This window comes from Marmota flaviventris, chromosome 7 (genome assembly GCF_047511675.1).
Source record: "Marmota flaviventris isolate mMarFla1 chromosome 7, mMarFla1.hap1, whole genome shotgun sequence".
Classification (NCBI taxonomy): Eukaryota; Metazoa; Chordata; class Mammalia; order Rodentia; family Sciuridae; genus Marmota; species Marmota flaviventris.
The window spans coordinates 60,576,827-60,593,830 of record NC_092504.1 but is presented as its reverse complement, the minus strand read 5'-3'; the positions used below and the strand labels follow the sequence as shown (position 1 = coordinate 60,593,830).

General features: G+C 39.1%; 1 protein-coding gene across 1 annotated transcript in view; it reads left to right on the top strand.

The window, feature by feature from the left end:
- Scarb2 (scavenger receptor class B member 2) overlaps positions 1–17,004 on the top strand; it is a 59,632-nt gene that overhangs the window by 31,060 nt on the left and 11,568 nt on the right. The window contains exons 3-7 of the mRNA XM_027939796.3: positions 4,584–4,731; positions 5,999–6,187; positions 7,272–7,363; positions 14,254–14,373; positions 15,956–16,125. Of these exons, the coding sequence (XP_027795597.1) occupies positions 4,584–4,731; positions 5,999–6,187; positions 7,272–7,363; positions 14,254–14,373; positions 15,956–16,125 (719 nt within the window). The remainder of the gene's footprint in view (positions 1–4,583; positions 4,732–5,998; positions 6,188–7,271; positions 7,364–14,253; positions 14,374–15,955; positions 16,126–17,004) is intronic.

Here is a 17,004-nt window from a genome sequence, read left to right as displayed (position 1 = left end):
ATTTAAATCCCACGATTGTTTCCAAGAAGAGTGCCTACCCTTCTTCTAAGCCTGACTTGCTCTTCTATGATAGTCTTTTAGATTAGTAGCCACCACCACCCCCCAAAAAAAGGAACAAAAGTGGTTTTGAATGAAATAATGTATTTTTTTAAATCCTTAAACTCAAAACTAAGAAAAATAGAAAAAGATCCCCTACACCTTAGTGCTTGCCTTTGGCTTCCCTCTGAGACTTGGAAACTCATCTTCACGGGACATGTTTTTTCCGTGCAGCCTTGCTCTCACTTGATGCTGCTCTTTCACATCATCTCAGTCATGTCATCTTCTGCCCTGACCACAGCTTTCCCCTATGCACTCGGGAAGTGGGTCCTGTGCTGTCATTCTGTGCTGTCTGTCCGCCTGTCCCTCTGCCTCTGTCTGGAAGGCATCCTCCACCTCCTACCTAGGGTCAGCCTATACCTTCCAGGACCAACCCACAGGTGCATGATGATGTTCTCAGGATTTGCTTTCCTGTTGCCGCCCTCTCCATGGTCCTCTAGCTCCTGTGGTCTTCCAGCAGAGCACTTACCACAAGGAAGGCAGTGTTTCAATGGCAGTCTCCCTGTCCTGCTGTGGGTTCTCTGAGGACAAACAAGAACCAGGACTCATCCTGCCTCTCAGGAGCTAAGCACAAGCCTTTGCACGTGGTATTAGTAACTAGTGCTTCTAGGCACTTAGTATGTGCCAGGTGTGTCCTCACTGGATGGTCGATTTCTGTGGATTTAATTCTCATAACAACCCTACAAGATAGACATGTTATTACCTCCATTTTGCAGATGAGGAAACTGAGCACAGAAGCAATGAGTAACTTCTTAGTCCCAGAACAAGTATCAATGATGCTAGAGTTGAATGCTAAACCTAGCAGTCAGATCTCGACTTACACTTCTCTCTTGTGCTCAGTCACTCCCTACAGTGATTTTCAGCAGAGGATTAGGTGAATGAAGGAACCAAAAGGACCCAAAGAAGGGGTTGAATGACAGTATTGCAGACAGCCCTGAACTGCACCCAGCCCTTTTTTTTTAATTTTTTTTTTTTTTTGAGACAGGGTCTCACTAAGTTGTCCAGCCTGACCTCAAACTTTTGATTTTCCTGCCTCAATCTTCTGAGTTGCTTTGAATTACAGGTCTAGAGCACAGGCCCAGGTCATTTCTTAATGCCTAGAACCATGTTTGAGATTAACAAATGTTAACTGTGGTCTGAGTTTCATTAGCATCTCTTAATCAAGAGGGACTACCAGGCACTTTTAAATATGGTTTCTTGAATAATTTACTTTTGTTTTTGTCTTAAACTCTTGTTTGTATTTCTAGATGCTTCTTTGGTCTATTTTTAAAAGTGTCTTTTCGTGTTCTCTGATACCATAGGGCAGTAAGTGATCACTTCTTGCTCTCAACCCGCTGTTTACCAGTGGCCTCCTTGATTTTAGTTGACTGTTGGTGATCACCCATGGGGGATTTGGGTCACTAGATTTGTTGATGTTATTACTAAAACCTTTCTTTGTGTGCTGTGTCCATCTCATTGTTGCCAGAGTGACCAGAGTGCTTGGGAGGAAAACATTTTAGTTTCCTCAGACTAACATATATATTTTTTAAGTATTTCTTTTTTAGTTACAGATGGACATAATACCCTTATTTCATTTTCATGTGGTGCTGAGGATCGAACCCAGTGGCTCACGCATGCCAGGCAAGCACTCTGAGCCACCACCCCAGCCCCTAGCAAGTTGTTTTGAGAGGAAAGCCCTGGCTGTCTCTCTTTGTGGTTGCTTGGCCTCTGTGGAATCAGAGGTCATGTCTTACTGTCTTCTTTCATTAGAGCACTCTGTAAAGGCCAAGTGTCAGTCATGCCTTACCAGTCATGACTGGTGGAGGACTCCAGACTGCTGAGAGAAGTCACGTAGTTAACTGTAAGTGACCTGGCATAGTCAACCTGCAGGGAATTACATTTTTTTTTTTTTTTTTTTGAGATTTGGAAAATTTTGATATTCCAGGGTAAGCAAAAAAGAAAACATTTAAAAAGCTATCTCTAGTCAGTAAATATAAATAAACATAAAGGAAGCAGGCTCTAGGTTTGGGATTATCCAGGCTTCTAAGTTCATGACCTAGGGCCTAGGTGAAGAAAAAAAATAAGCCTTACTTAGCCAGGTCATTGACTTTTGACATTAATTTTCTAACTTGGCAGAGTTGACCCCTAGACCTATTCTGAGTTCTTCCTCTTGGCTCCCCAGCCTGGCTTTCTTTGCCTGCAAACTGGTGTTCACTCTCGTGTCACTTTTTCTACATCTAGCTCCTTAGCATCGAGCTCAGTTAATGTGCACAGCTAAGTACATATTGTAAACAGCTACTCTTTCTTTTAAAATTTTTATTATTAGTTGTTCAAAACATTACATAGTTCTTGACATATCATATTTCATACATTTGGTTCAAGTGGGTTATGAACTATATGGTGTAAACAGCTACTCTTGCAGAAGGTTTGGTCCTCATACTTGCTACAGAGAAGCTCTGGGAATGCCAGTTGAATGTGGAGAAATGTGTCCTCTCTGTCAGCACCAGCTGTGGCTAAGCAGGGGTTTAGCTTTGAAATTCCCTCTCCTCCTTCATCTTCTAACAAATCACTTTGTTTTTGTTATTTCTAGTCTAACCCTTAATTTTATTCATTTATTTTTCCATATTTTTTATTGGTTCATTATAGTTGTACATAGTGGTGGGGATTCATTGTTACATACTTATACATGAACACAATATAACAATATAATTTAGCCAATATCATTCATTCCCCAGTATTTCCTCTTTCCCTCCCCGCTGGGCCCTTCCTCTGCTCTACTGATCTCCATTCGATTTTCAAAAGACACCTACCCCTGAATACCTTTCTTTTCCTTTTTCCTCTCTAGCTTCCATATAGGAGAGAAAACATATAACATTACTGAGTTTAGCTTATTCCACTTAACAATAGTCTCAAGTTCCATCCATTTTCCTGCAAATGACATAATTTTATTCTCCTTTATGGCCAAATAAAACTCATTGTGTATATATACCACATTTTCTTTATCCATTCATCAGTTGATGGACACCTAGACTGGTTCCATTGTTTGGCTATTGTGAACTGTGCTGCTATAAACATGGGTTTGCATGTATCATTATAGTATACTGACTTTAATTCCTTAGGATAAATACTGAGGAGTGACATAGCTGAGTCCTATGGTGGTTTCATGTCTAGTTTTTTGGGGAATTCTCATACTGATTTTCATAGTGTTTGTACTAATTTACAATACCATGAACAATGTAAAAGTATTACTTTTTCTCCATATCCTCTTCAGAACTTATTCTTGTTTGTATTCTTGATGACTGCCATTCCGACTGGACTGACATGAAATCTCAATGTTGTTTTGATTTTCAGTTCCCTAATTGATAATGATGTAGAACATTCTTTCATATATTTGTTGGGCCATTTGTATTTCTTCTTTGAGAAATGTCTATTTAATTCATTTGCCTATTTATTAATTGGTTTATTTGTTTTCTTGGCATTTTTTGAGTTCTTTATATATTCATGTATGTAGACATATGTTTGATTGACTTAGTAATTATACATATTGATGCTGAACAGTGACAATATGTATAATTACATATTATATGTGGGATGTGGACTGATCTAATCATGACAACTAACTTATCGTCTCATTTATTATTTATGTTTGGAACATTGAAAATTCTTTCTATTAGCTATTTTGTACTATTCGGTTATTAGAGTCAACCATAGTTATCCTACTGTGCTCTACCAAACACTTTCTAAGAGATTTCCTAATACTTCATTTGGGGAACTAACTTGAACCAAACTGAACTGCATTACAAACAAGAATAAACTGTTTTAACTTACTAAGCCTTGGGCCTTATTTTTTTTTTCCCTCAGTAGTGGGGTTTGAACCCAGGGAAGGCCCTTGCATATGACAGGCAAGTGCTCCATCACTTAGCTATATCCACAGCCCTTTTCAAAATTTTTATTTTGAGATAGAATCTTGTTAAGTTGCTGAGGCTGGCCTCAAAGTTTCAATTCTGTCTCACTCAGCCCCCTAAGTAGCTGGTCTTACAGGCATGCACCACCACACCCAGTAAACCACAATTTCTTCAATGAATTTTCAACTGAATTCAGGATAGAAATAAGAAGGCATTAATAAATAAATTGAAATTCAAAGTGAAGCTATAAACTGAAGTGAAAATGTTGATAATATTTCAGGATCAAACCATATCCAAGGAAAGAGAGTTTCTTGGTTGCTTCAATTCCCTGGTCAAGATGGCCCTTGACTGCTGTCCTTTCCCAATCATGGGGGGAAAGAATGAAAACAATCTTTTTGGAGAAAACTATCTGAAGCCTCATTTTCTTCAATCCCACATTTTAGCTTCAATCCCAAGGTTTTAAGGGTTTCTATATACAGCCTCTCTAAATAATGTATCCTTTAGAAAGAGTTATATTGAAAGTATAACTTTGATACTGAAAAAAAAGGAAAAGTCTTGTTTATGAAAGTGGTATCTATTTTCAAATATTTTTTTTTCTTTTAGGGAAATCAGAAACAAGGCAAATGTTCAATTTGGAGATAACGGAACAACGATATCTGCTGTTAGCAACAAGGCATACGTTTTTGAACGGAACCAATCTGTTGGAGACCCTAAAGTTGACTTAATTAGAACACTGAATATTCCTGTACTGGTAAGCAGACATTTTTATATCATTGTGAATTTTAGAAGAAAGGAAAAGGATAAGGCTAGTATATAGTTTTGGTTTTAGGAACCTATTTAGGAACTACCATGCTTTAAAATATATATATATATATATATATATATATAGTAGAAAATGTATCTTCCTTCTCTTCTTTAAAGCCATCTTAGACTTTTTTTTCCCCCTGAGGTCTATTAACAAGGTCTTTTCAAATGATAATAAAAATACAAATTTTAGGATTTGTTTTCACAGTTTCTTTCTGTGTGTTCAGCATTAGCACTTGTGAAATAAATAAGAATTTCTTTGGTAGCTAGTAATTTAAAACATACTTATTTGCCCCCCCCCCCCCCCCCCCCCCGCTTTTTTGTTATTCTAGCAATAGAATTCGCATACCACTTCTTAGTTCAGATTTCTATCTGGAATTTCAGATTCTCGAAATATGCGGATTGACTTTTTTCCTCCCTTTTTCAAATTGCAAAGAATGGGCCATTGATTAGAACCTATTGATAATGGCAATTCCATCTTATAATGGCACCTATACTCTGCCTATACTATACTGAAACCCAAGAAACTTGTTTTTGATGGTTGTGGGGGACCAGGGATTGAACCCAGAGGTGCTTAACCACTGAGCCACATCCCCAGCCCTTTTTATATTTTTTTAAAAATTTGAAACAGAGTCTTGCTAAGTTGCTTTAGGGCCTGGCTAAATTGCTGTGGCTGGCTTTGAACTTGCGATTCTCCTGCCTCAGCCTCCCGAGCCTCTGGGACCAGGAAACTTTCTGATTCAAGTACACTCAAGTACACCAACCTCTTGGTGACTTCCCCATACATATTCAGTTAGACACTTGTTGGACCTAGAACCTGAGGGAATATGGATCTCAGATCCTGCCTTACTCTGCGACCTAGTGGTGTACCTTTTATAATGAGGGTACAACTTTCAGCTCCGCTCAGAAGGAACCATAGCGCCACTGTGTGGTCAAAAATGCCATGTATTCACAAGAACTTTCCCCTTCTGTGATGTTGGGATGACAGCCTGCAAATGAGGATGCTAAGCTCACATTTACAAAACATAATATGAGAAATAACAACAACTGAAGAGCCTTATTATTCCACATGCAACCAGAGAGGAGCTCACAGACTGATTTTCAGCTCTTTAACCTCAACATAGAAGTTTCCAGCCCCTCTTGATGAGGGATAGTAGAAGAGAGGTGTTTTGGAGAGGAGCACACTCTGATCTTAAGTTGCCTTTGTCACCCAGACTGTCATAGAATGGGCCCAGGTCCGCTTCCTCAGGACACTCATCGAAGCCATGTTGAAAGCCTATCAGCAGAAGCTCTTTGTGACTCACACGGTTGACGAATTGCTCTGGGGCTACAAAGATGAGATCTTGTCCCTCATCCATGCCTTCAGATCTGACATCTCCCCATATTTTGGCCTGTTTTATGAGGTACGTTGAGTTTTCTTCAAAGCTTCTTTGTTCAGCTTATGGTGAGGGCAAGGGGGGAGGCACCCCAACCAAGATTTCTTCTTACCTTAAATTTTCTTCTAGAATTCCAAAATTGTCTGTCATTCTAGATGTGTCTTATACTGTATGAAAAATAAGAAAGTGTATGTGCATGTGGTTTTTTGTTTTGTTTTTTTTCTTTTTTATCCTGAAGCTGGGGATTGAATTCAGGGCTTGCACATGCTAGGAAAGTGCTCTACCCCTGAGCTACATCCCCAGCCCTTTTTAAATTCTATTTTGAGACAGGGTCTTGCTAAGTTGCCAAGACCGGCCTCAACCCTCCCTGTTTCAGCTTCCTAAGTAGCTGGAATCATAGGCATCTGCCACCATGCCTGACAAGAAAGTAGTGTGTTTTTTTTTTTTTTTTTGAGGAAAAAATTCTTGAATAACATAAATAGTTGGCAAGCTGGTAATAGACAAAACTAACCTCAGGAAGAAAGTGTTATATTAGGGGTAGGTAGGCTCCAGGATCACAGGTAGTTTGCTTATCTTTAAATATGTAGTTATTTTCAAGTTCAGCCTATCTGAGAATCTTACTCTTATCTATGTCACAGTCTTCTGAAAAATTCCTTCTCCAGGATGCTTCAGATTTTGTTCTCAAGCCTTTGAATTGATTGAATGAGGTCTACCAACTCACAATTTTTTTTATATATATACTAGGAACTTAACCCAGGGTTAAATTAACCACTGAGCCACAGCTCCAGTGCTTTTAAAAAAAAGTTTTTCATTTTGAAACAGGGTCTTGCTGAGTTGCTTAGGGCCTCACTAAATCCTGAGGCTGGCTTTGAATTTGCAATCCTCCTGCCTCAGCCTCCTGAGCAGTTGGGATTATAGGCATCTGCCTCACCCACTCACGTTCTTGAGGGTAATCTCTTTTAGTTAGTTAACTGATTGTAGGTATTTATTCCATCCATGAAATTCTGTCACAATAGCACATCTAGACTTGTGTTTAACCAAACAACTGAACAGCCTTTCCTAGACAAAGTGACAAAAAGTTAATTAAGTTATCACATTCATTTATTTTCAGAAAAATGGAACTAATGATGGAGATTATGTTTTCCTAACTGGAGAAGACAATTACCTTAACTTTACAAAAATTGTGGAGTGGAATGGAAAAACGTAAGTCTAACGACTTATAGTTTTAATTATTTTTTTCATCTTTTATTTGAACTAAGTATACATTCTTTAAAAATTTTAGCATTTTGGGGGCTGGGGATGTGGCTCAAGCGGTAGTGCACTCGCCTGGCATGCGTGCGGCCCGGGTTCGATCCTCAGCACCACATACAAACGAAGATGTTGTGTCCGCCGAAAACTAAAAAATAAATATTAAAAATTCTCTCTCTCTCTTAAAAAAATATTTTAAAAAATTTTAGCATTTTTGGATGAAAATGTATAAATATGTAAATGTGAAAATGTATAAATATTCTTGTAATTATTTTGTAAATTAAGGGGACATGATATATTTTTTAAATTAAATAATAATGATTTGTAGAGTTATCAGGATCAGGTGTAAATTACAAGTCAGGGTCAAGTCTCTCTCTTTCTCAGTAGTCATGGAAAGATGTGCCATAGCCACAGCACAAATACTTTCCAACCAGTGATTGTTTGAGGAGGGAAGGATGATTCTGGTTCTCTTTTTAATTTCATGGTTGTGAATTGTTGATGTATTTTTCTCTAAAGATAAAATATGTGTAAGTTCAGTATTATAGCATTTTAAGAATGTTTTATATTTTAATACTTACAATGTATCACTAAGCTACTTCCAAAACAGGAGCTGAGATAGCTTACAATAAAGCTATATAGAAAACAAAATAATCTGATTTTTTTTTTTTAGAGTCAGAAAAATGAGAAACCTTTTACGGAGTAGGAGGCTAATTCTTCAAAGCCCAAAGTCAAGGAGTTCCATTCCTGAACATTTGATTTACTTGTAAACTCCAGAGTAATCCAGGAAAAGGGATATACAATGAGTTTTGTGGGGTTTATGGCTGTGTTATTTCAAGGAAATAGACTGCATCCTGACTTCAAATTCTGAGAGAAATTCATCATGTATATTTTTTTGTAAAAAGAACTTTGGGTAACATAATGAAAAATGTCAATAGCAATTTTAGGTGTAACGTAAGCATATCATATTACCGTATTTCTAATTCATTGGAATAATTTTACAGAAAGCTTAGCTAATATCTGTGAGGTACATTTCTTTCTGTTTCAAAGGTAGATTCCAGAAAACCCAGGAAATGAGCGGTTAACTTGTCCTGTTAGTGCTTATTCTGTATCAGTCATCTGGCTAGTTAAAGAACAGGAAAAAATAAAAAGCATTTTCTGTGAGAATTATTAAGGCAAAATGCTGCACGGTGTACCTAACATACTACCGCTTTTAAGAAATACAAATTTTAAAAGCATGTCCAAACATGAACCATGTCAAACAAACCAAGGAGGCAGTAAGGAGGGTGAGCAGTCACCTCACAGAGATGAAAACAGGCAAACTCCTCCTCAGCCAGGTAGCCAAGGGCATCAACAGTGGCAGGTCGTGTCGATACCGTGTGATAACAGGCACAAAGTGGTACTTCGTCTCTGTGGTCTTCTTCCTAAAGCCCAGCCATGAGAAAAACACCAGACTAATCCTCAAGGAGGGATATTTTTAAAAAATACCCAGCCATCCCTGCTCAAAACTGTCAAGGTCATCAAATACAAAGGCAAGTGTGATAAAGTATTACAACACAGAAGAACCCCAGGAAATATGACCACGATGTGTCACGTAGTGTCTTGGATGGATCCCGGAACAGAAATAGAACATCAGAGGAAAACTAAGGAAATGGGAATATTGTATGAACATCAGTTAATAATAACATATCTACGTTACTTCATTAATTGTAACAAATGTTCTACAATAATGCCCAATGCTAACAAGTGGGAGAAACTGGGTGCAGAATGAGGGGGAACTCTACTAGCGTCACAATTTTTGAACTATTTTTAAATTAACAGTCATATAAATTTTTAAAGCATGCACATATATGTATACAAATATATTTACACACACACCCGAATATATAAGATCTCTAAAAGAATTTAGAAGAAGCCAGGATGACTGTCTAACAGTCTGGTGGTGGGGTGGAGGAAGTGCGAGGTGGCTAGGTATTGGGCTAGAAGGGAAATTTACTTGTAAACAGGATATAGCTGGATGTCATTCTATATCCAATCTATTTTCCAGGCTTTTAATAGGAGAGCTTAATCGTTTTATATAGATGTTGTAATTATGGGTACATTTGTGATACAATGATATGTTATTTGATACATTGGACTTATTTCTACATTTGCTTCCACACTTAGGTTTTTATGATTCATATTTAGCTACAACTTTTCTCAACATCTGTTTCTTCTTTTTTCTCCTTCCAAACAAGACAATAACTTTACCCAGATCTTACCACCCACACATGTACCTCTTCCTTGTTACTCTTGTCTACACCTTATTTCATAAACTCTTACCAAGTTAAATATAAGCGGTTAACTTGTCCTGTTAGTGCTTATTCCATATCAGTCATCTGGCTAGTTAAAGAACAGGAAAAAATAAAAAGCATTTTCTGTAAGAATTATTAAGGCAAAATGCTGAACGGTGTACCTAACATACTACCTCTTTTAAGAAATACAAATTTTTAAAAAATCATTATCTCACCAACATATTTACTAATTTATACTTTTTTTTCTTCTCATATCTTCCTCCTGGGTTCATTTTTCTTCTTGCTAAAGATTGTCTGTTGATATGGTGATTTGCAATCACAGGTCATTTTGCCACCCATCCCAGCCCAGGAGACATTTGTTGATGTCTGGACATTTTTTAGTTGTCTCAACCGAGGAGTGCTGCTGGCATCTGTCTACAGGGTAGTGGCATTGCAGCCCTAAAGCCTACCAATACAGGACAGAAAAGTCCCAAGTCCAGAATGTTAATAGTTGGAGAAACCCAGCATGCTTAGCTCTTTCATTCAGTAAGGCTCTGAGGTGGTAAAATCTCTGTGACTTTGCATATATTAACATATATATATGCAAATGACATTTAAATGTCATTATTCCACTCTGAGTTTTGAATGATTTTAGCCAGGTACAGAATTCTAGGCCAACCATTCAAAATTACAGTGCTGTTACTCCATTGACCTTTGGTCTTTATCTTTTCCCTTTATCTTCTGCAAAACCGTGTCCAGATCTGAATTTATTGTATTTATTTTGTTTGGCCCTTGAGGGATACCTTGAATACTTTCAGCAATTATCTCTTCAATCAATGTTTCTCTGGTATTAATTTTTTAATATTTTTTAGTTGTCAATAGACCTTTATTTTATTTATTTATATGTGGTGCTGAGAATTGAACCCAGTGCCTCACACATGCTAGGCAAGTGCTCTACCACTGACCCACAACCCAGCCCCTCTGGTATTTTTCAGCCTAGTCATACTTACTCCCCGAGTCCCTGAATTCCTCTTACACATTTATTGAAGCCTCTCATCTACTTTCTGTATCTTGGTCCTTTAATTTTTAATTTTTCTGAGCTTTTATTTTTGTAAATTCCTTAGAACTATCTTCCAGTTCAGTTTTCTCTTTAGCTATGTACAGCCTGGGTTTTATTCCTATACTGAGTGCCCCCCCCCCAAAAAAAAATAACCTAATTTTTTATATCTAAGATTTCTTTATTTTCCATTTTTGTATCTTCCTTATTTCATTCTTTTTTATTTTTTAAATAATTTCCCACTATTTTTTAAGGATGTTATTTTTTCAATTGTCTCTTGAAGGATACTAACCAGCATACATATTTGAAGTATTAGCCAGGTTGTTTCATTATTTTAATTTCTTCTAAAGTGAATTCATTTCTTTGTTGTTGATTTTGCTTCTGGTCCTTTAATGTAAGTTTCCTTCAATTAAATGAATCTTTTTTTTAAAATTATTTTAGTTGTTGATGTACCTTTATTTTTTGCTTATTTATATGTGGTGCTGAGGATAGAACCTGGTGCTTCACACATTCTAGGCAAGTGCTCTGCCACTGAGCCACAATCCCAGCCCCTAAAGGAATCTTGATTTGCAGAATTACCTTAGTTGGGAAGGGAGTCTGTTATCAGTGTGCATGGGTTTACTTGTCTCTCCTTACCTCTCTCTGTACGGATTTTGTACTTCCTCCAAGTCTCATACTCTGGAGTCCCCAGTCCAGAACCAGTGTGCCCATGGGAGCCTCCGGCAGTTGCACTGGGGGAAATCAGCAGAAAGCTGGGCTCCACTTCTGGTTATGAGTGTATGTCTGGGTTTTCCCACCTCCCCAGCCACTAAACTTTCCATAAGTTTAAATCCAAACAGCAGGTACAAGCTGCTTTCTTTGGCCTTTTTTTTTTAAATTGGGGAGGAGCCTGAGGACCTTGCACATGCTAGGCAAGCATTCTACCACTGAACCACACACAAGCCCCCCCTCCTCTTTTTTTTTTTTTTTTTTTTTTTGATTCAATAACTCTTTATTGTCCTGCAGGGAATCCCCCACAAAGGGACCTTCAAAACAGGGGAATGAGACAGGCATCACAGAGACCTTTCTGACAATTTGAACAAATGGGGGACTGTCGTCACACAGCTCACCTCTGCTTTCTGATGGCACTCTCTGTTCTGATGGGCCATCCATGCTTGGACCCAAGGAATGCCATCACTAGCACAAGGCCCAGACCTGGGCTGGGGCCAAGTATGGTTTACATTGCCTGTTCTACAGGGGACACTATGGACATGTCACCTCCACTCACCTCACCTACCAGACCCCAAACTACAGAGGGAGACAGACCCAAGTGCTCAGAGGCCTCAGGAGAGGGGAAGAGGGTGTTGCGTGGGCCGGAGGACACCAGAAGATGGGCACACAGTACCCTAGTGCAGCTTCTGGCAGACATCTGAAGGGGGGGGGGGGCTCATCCAGACCATTCTAGGGGCCAGTGGGGATGGCTCCAAGGGCACTGAGCTTGTAAAGCCCCCTTTGTGTGGCCCCTCACACCTGGGGACCAGAGCTGTCAGCCAGGGGCAGGCTCCTCACCCATGGTGCTGCCTCACGGGTAGGGTAGGTCGTTGTCTGCCCGGGCACTGGGCTGCAGCAGGAACCCAGCAGGCAGGGGCAAGAGCTCTAGGGGAGTTAGGCCTTCTGAACTGGAGGACAAAGGGGGTTCCTCAAGGTGGAGTCACAAGCCCAGGGGAGGGGACAGGGAGATTCTGAGTAGCCAGTGAAATACAACAGCAGACAGCCCTGCCACATACTCACCCTCAGCCCTTCATTTTATTTTATTTTTTATCTTGAGACAGGATCTTGCTAAGTTGCCCAGCCTGGCCTCGAACTTGTTATCCTCCTGCTTCAGCTTCCCGAACAGCTGGTTCCAGAGGTGCACCACTACACCCTGCTCTTTGGCTGCTTCTTTTTTTCTCAGTATTGGGGACTGAACCCAGTTGTGCTCTATCACAGAACTACAACCCCAGACCTTCGTAAGGCTTCAAAATGTTGAGACAGTGTTTCTCTAAGTTCCCTGGACTGGCCTCAAACTTGCAATCCTCCTGCCTCAGCCTTCATGAGTCACTGGCATTACAGGAGTGCCACAGTGCCCGGCTCTTTGGCATCTTTGATCTCTGCCTGTTAGACCCTGATTTCAAACCCGTGGTGGACCACTTTTAATCTTTATTAACTTCAGGGAGGAACTTCCAGTTCTTGCTCCTTGCTTTCAAATCTGCCACCAAATGTCTTTAGACCTACTCACCACTTGGCATCTCTCATCTCTACCATATCTAAGGAGAAGTTTGAGTTCTAGTATAGACTTTCTAGATATTCTCCTTTCATGTTTTATCACCCACAACTTTACTCGGACTTGGGAAAAGCCCCAAGTTCTTGAACTTAAAGTGTCATCTGGAACCGAAATTGGAGAAATTACTACTTATTGCCTGCCCTTTCCTTTCTTTTGAATTTTGAACTGGTTTAGTCTATTCAAAGCACTAAAACAAATTATCATAGACTGAGCAGCTTATAGAAACTGTTTTGAATGCTGGGAAGTACAGGATCAAGGCCCTGGCTGATTCGTGACTGGCGAGGGCTCAGTTCCTCACGGTGACTTTCTTCTCACTGTAACTTCACATGGGAAGGGGAAGGGAACCACTGGCTTCTCTTTAACAAGGGTACTAATGTCATCCATCAGGGCTCTGCTTTTGTGACCTGTTCACCTCCCAAAGATCCTACTGTTACTATCACCTTGGGGATTAGGATTTCAACACTTGAATTTGGAGTGGACATAAGTATTTATTCCATTGATATATCATTAGTTTAAAACATACATACAAATGTGTGTGTGTGTGTGTGTGTGTGTGTATTTGGTGCTGGGAATTGAACCCAATGGTGCTTTACCACTGAGTTACATCCTCCTTCATTTGTTTGTTTGTTTAGACATCAGGTCTCACTACGTTGCTGAGGTTGGCCTCACATTTGTGATCCTCCTGCCTCAGCCTCCTGAATTGTTGAAACTATAGGCATGTGCCACCACACATGGCTAAAAACTGTTTTTTAAAAAACATGCTATCTCAACTGCGCTTTCAGTTAGCATAAAGTCATTTCAGTATTTCTTGTGATCCAAGAGAAGTCCTCCATTATTTTTGGAAGAGAGTAGTATTCAGAAGATGCATTGACTCTGTCATGAATATTATAGAGCCATATATGTCTATTCAGAGTCTGTCTGTGGCCTGGGCTGGCTGTGGACTAAATTGGGTTACTGCTTTAAGTAAATCAATATTCCTAAATCTTTATGTAGGATACATAGTTTGGAAGAAGAAAATAAGGCTTTGGAGCTTTTATGTTATTAAGATGGATTTGAGGTCCAGGACCTTCTTTTTCTCCTCTCCTAATCCCTAGTACTCTGTGTCTGTGTATGAATATAGCCAGCTCCGATTCCATATTGGAAAGTCTTGACCATTTAAAAGAATCTATATTCCATTTTGATCATCATGACTCTTTCTTGTGCTTATCAATTGTAGGTCACTTAACTGGTGGGCAACGGACAAATGCAATATGATTAATGGGACAGATGGAGATTCTTTTCATCCATTAATAACCAAAGATGAAGTCCTTTATGTCTTCCCATCTGATTTCTGCAGGTAAGAACTTTAAAAATAAGTTTCTATTTTTTAAAACTAAGGATTTTTACTACAAGAACACCTAAAGCATGAGGAATGTGTGCAAATGTACTCATTATGCATAATAGTGATAAATGCTGATGGCACATTGAAAGAGCACAGACTCCAGAGCCTGTTTGTTTGTTTTTTTTTCCAATGATTTTTTTATTTGTTCTTTTTATATATACATGACAGTAGAGTGTATTTTGACCTATAATACTTACATGGAGTACACTTTCCCATTCTTGTGGTTGTACATGATGTGGTGTTTCACTGGTCACATATTCATATGTGAACATAGGAAAGTTATGTCCAATTAATTCTACTGTCTTTCCTACTCCCATCCCTCTCCCTTCCCTTTATTCCCCTTTGTCTAATCCAGTGAGCTTCTATCCCCCTACCCCTTATTGTGCGTTAGCATCCACATATCAGAGAGAACATTTAGCCTTTGGTTTTGGAGGGTTGGCTTATTTCACTTAGCATGATAGCCTCCAGTTCCATCCATTTACTGGAAAATACCAAAATTCCATTCTTCTTTAAGACTGAGCCATAGTCCATTGTATATATTTACCACATTTTCTTTATCATTCATCTGCTGAAGGGCACTTGGTTATGTAGTTTAGCTACTGTGAATTGAGCTTCTGTAAAAAATTGATTTGCCTGCACCACTATAGTATGCTAATTTTAAGTCCTTTGGGTATATGCCGAGGAGTGGGATAACTGGGTCAAATGGTGGTTCCATTGTAGGTTTCTGAGGAATCTCCCTACTGCTTTCCAGAATGGTGATAACAATTTGCAGTCCCACCAGCAATGTATGAGTGTACCTTTTTCCCCACATCCTTGCCAACATTTATTGTTATTCTTCATAATTGCCATTCTGACTGGAGTGAGATGGAATCTCAATGTAGTTTTTTTTAATACATTTTTTAGTAGTTAATGGACCTTTATTTTATTCATTTATTTATATGTGGTGCTGAGAATCAAACCCAGTGCCTCACACATGCCAGGCAAGTGCTCTACCCACTGAGCCAGAACTCCAGCCCCATCTTTTCCACTTGTGCTTTGCTTGTGTCTTACACTTGGTGCCACCTTCTCTGCTTGTGGTCACCACACTGTCCATGCTGGTCTAGAGGACTCTTTTATTTATTTATTTTTAAACATGTCTCCATTCCAGATGTCTTCCTTCTTTTCCTCCGTCTCTTCTTCTTTTTGACATGGGGTCTCTCTCTGCTGCCTCAGCCTCCCAAGTGGCTGGACTGCAGGTGTGTGCTACCACACTCTGCTTATGTTATCTTTTTAATTTTTTACCACACATTCTGTTTTCCCTGGCCTCATTGGATATTACCATAGTTGCCACCTCTTCAACATCTTTCATTACAATCGACCTACTTTATTTCACAGTGAGTTGGCCGAACACCTTTCAATCATTCTTTTGCATCTTCATTTTCCACTTACCCATAGCTTTGGGCTGTGTTGTCCCTGAGAACTATAGGTCACTTACCCATTCTGGGCAGATCATGCTGACTAGAGCCCACACTGACTTTTTATTCTTACATCCTAACAGGTCAGTGTACATAACTTTCAGTGACTTTGAGAGTGTACAGGGACTGCCCGCCTTCCGGTATAAGGTGCCTGCAGAAATATTAGCCAATACCTCAGACAATGCCGGCTTCTGTCTACCTGAAGGAAAGTGCTTGGGGTCAGGAGTGTTGAATGTCAGCATCTGCAAAAATGGTAAGAACTCAGAGAGACTTGGATCGTGGTGGTCTAGGGTACAGAAAGATGGGAAGTGCAACCAAGAACATGATGCCAGCCCAACAGAAAGAATGATCTGACCTTTCCAGAATAATGTTTTGTAACATGGCTATTGAATGACAAAAAAACAAAAAATGTGTGTGATATTGTTTTAGAATGCCATGTTTTTGTTTTTGTTTTTGTTTTCTGAGCAGTAGTTTAGAAGTCTTAATTGTAATAATACCTTATATTTACTGAGCATTTTCTACTGCATGTGCTGCTATTCTAATGGTTTTGCATATTTACATGTAGTTAATACATACAAAGCAATGAACTGGTTTTATGTTTCACACAATGCTAAAGGAAAAGTTGGACAATCTGATTTCCAGGAAGAACATATCTTGGCAAAGATTCATAATGATTTTGAGGTAGAATCAGTTTTGAACCCTGACCATAGATTTCTCATTGTCTCTTACTGTCTGCTCCTTTATCTCCTTTTATCTGTACCACTGATAATACTGAATGAGGCAGAATTATCAGTGATATGGCTGACAGAGCTATCTTCTTCTTTTTTTAAACTTTTTTAAAATATTTATTTTTTAATTGTAGTTGTACACAATACATTTATTTATTTATTTATTTATTGTGGTGCTGAGGATCAAACCCAGGGCCTCGCACATGCTAGGCGAGCACTCTACCGCTGAGCCACAACCCCAGTCTCATCTTCTTCTTGAAGATTAGTTTTAACAGTCATATGTTGAATTATCCACAATAACTTACTAAATAGATGTTCAGAATCCTCTTTTTATAATTGTAGACAGTGTCTGGCTCTTATTAAACCCTCAAGAGACATTTCAAAGGTCATTGTAGGTCAGAGAG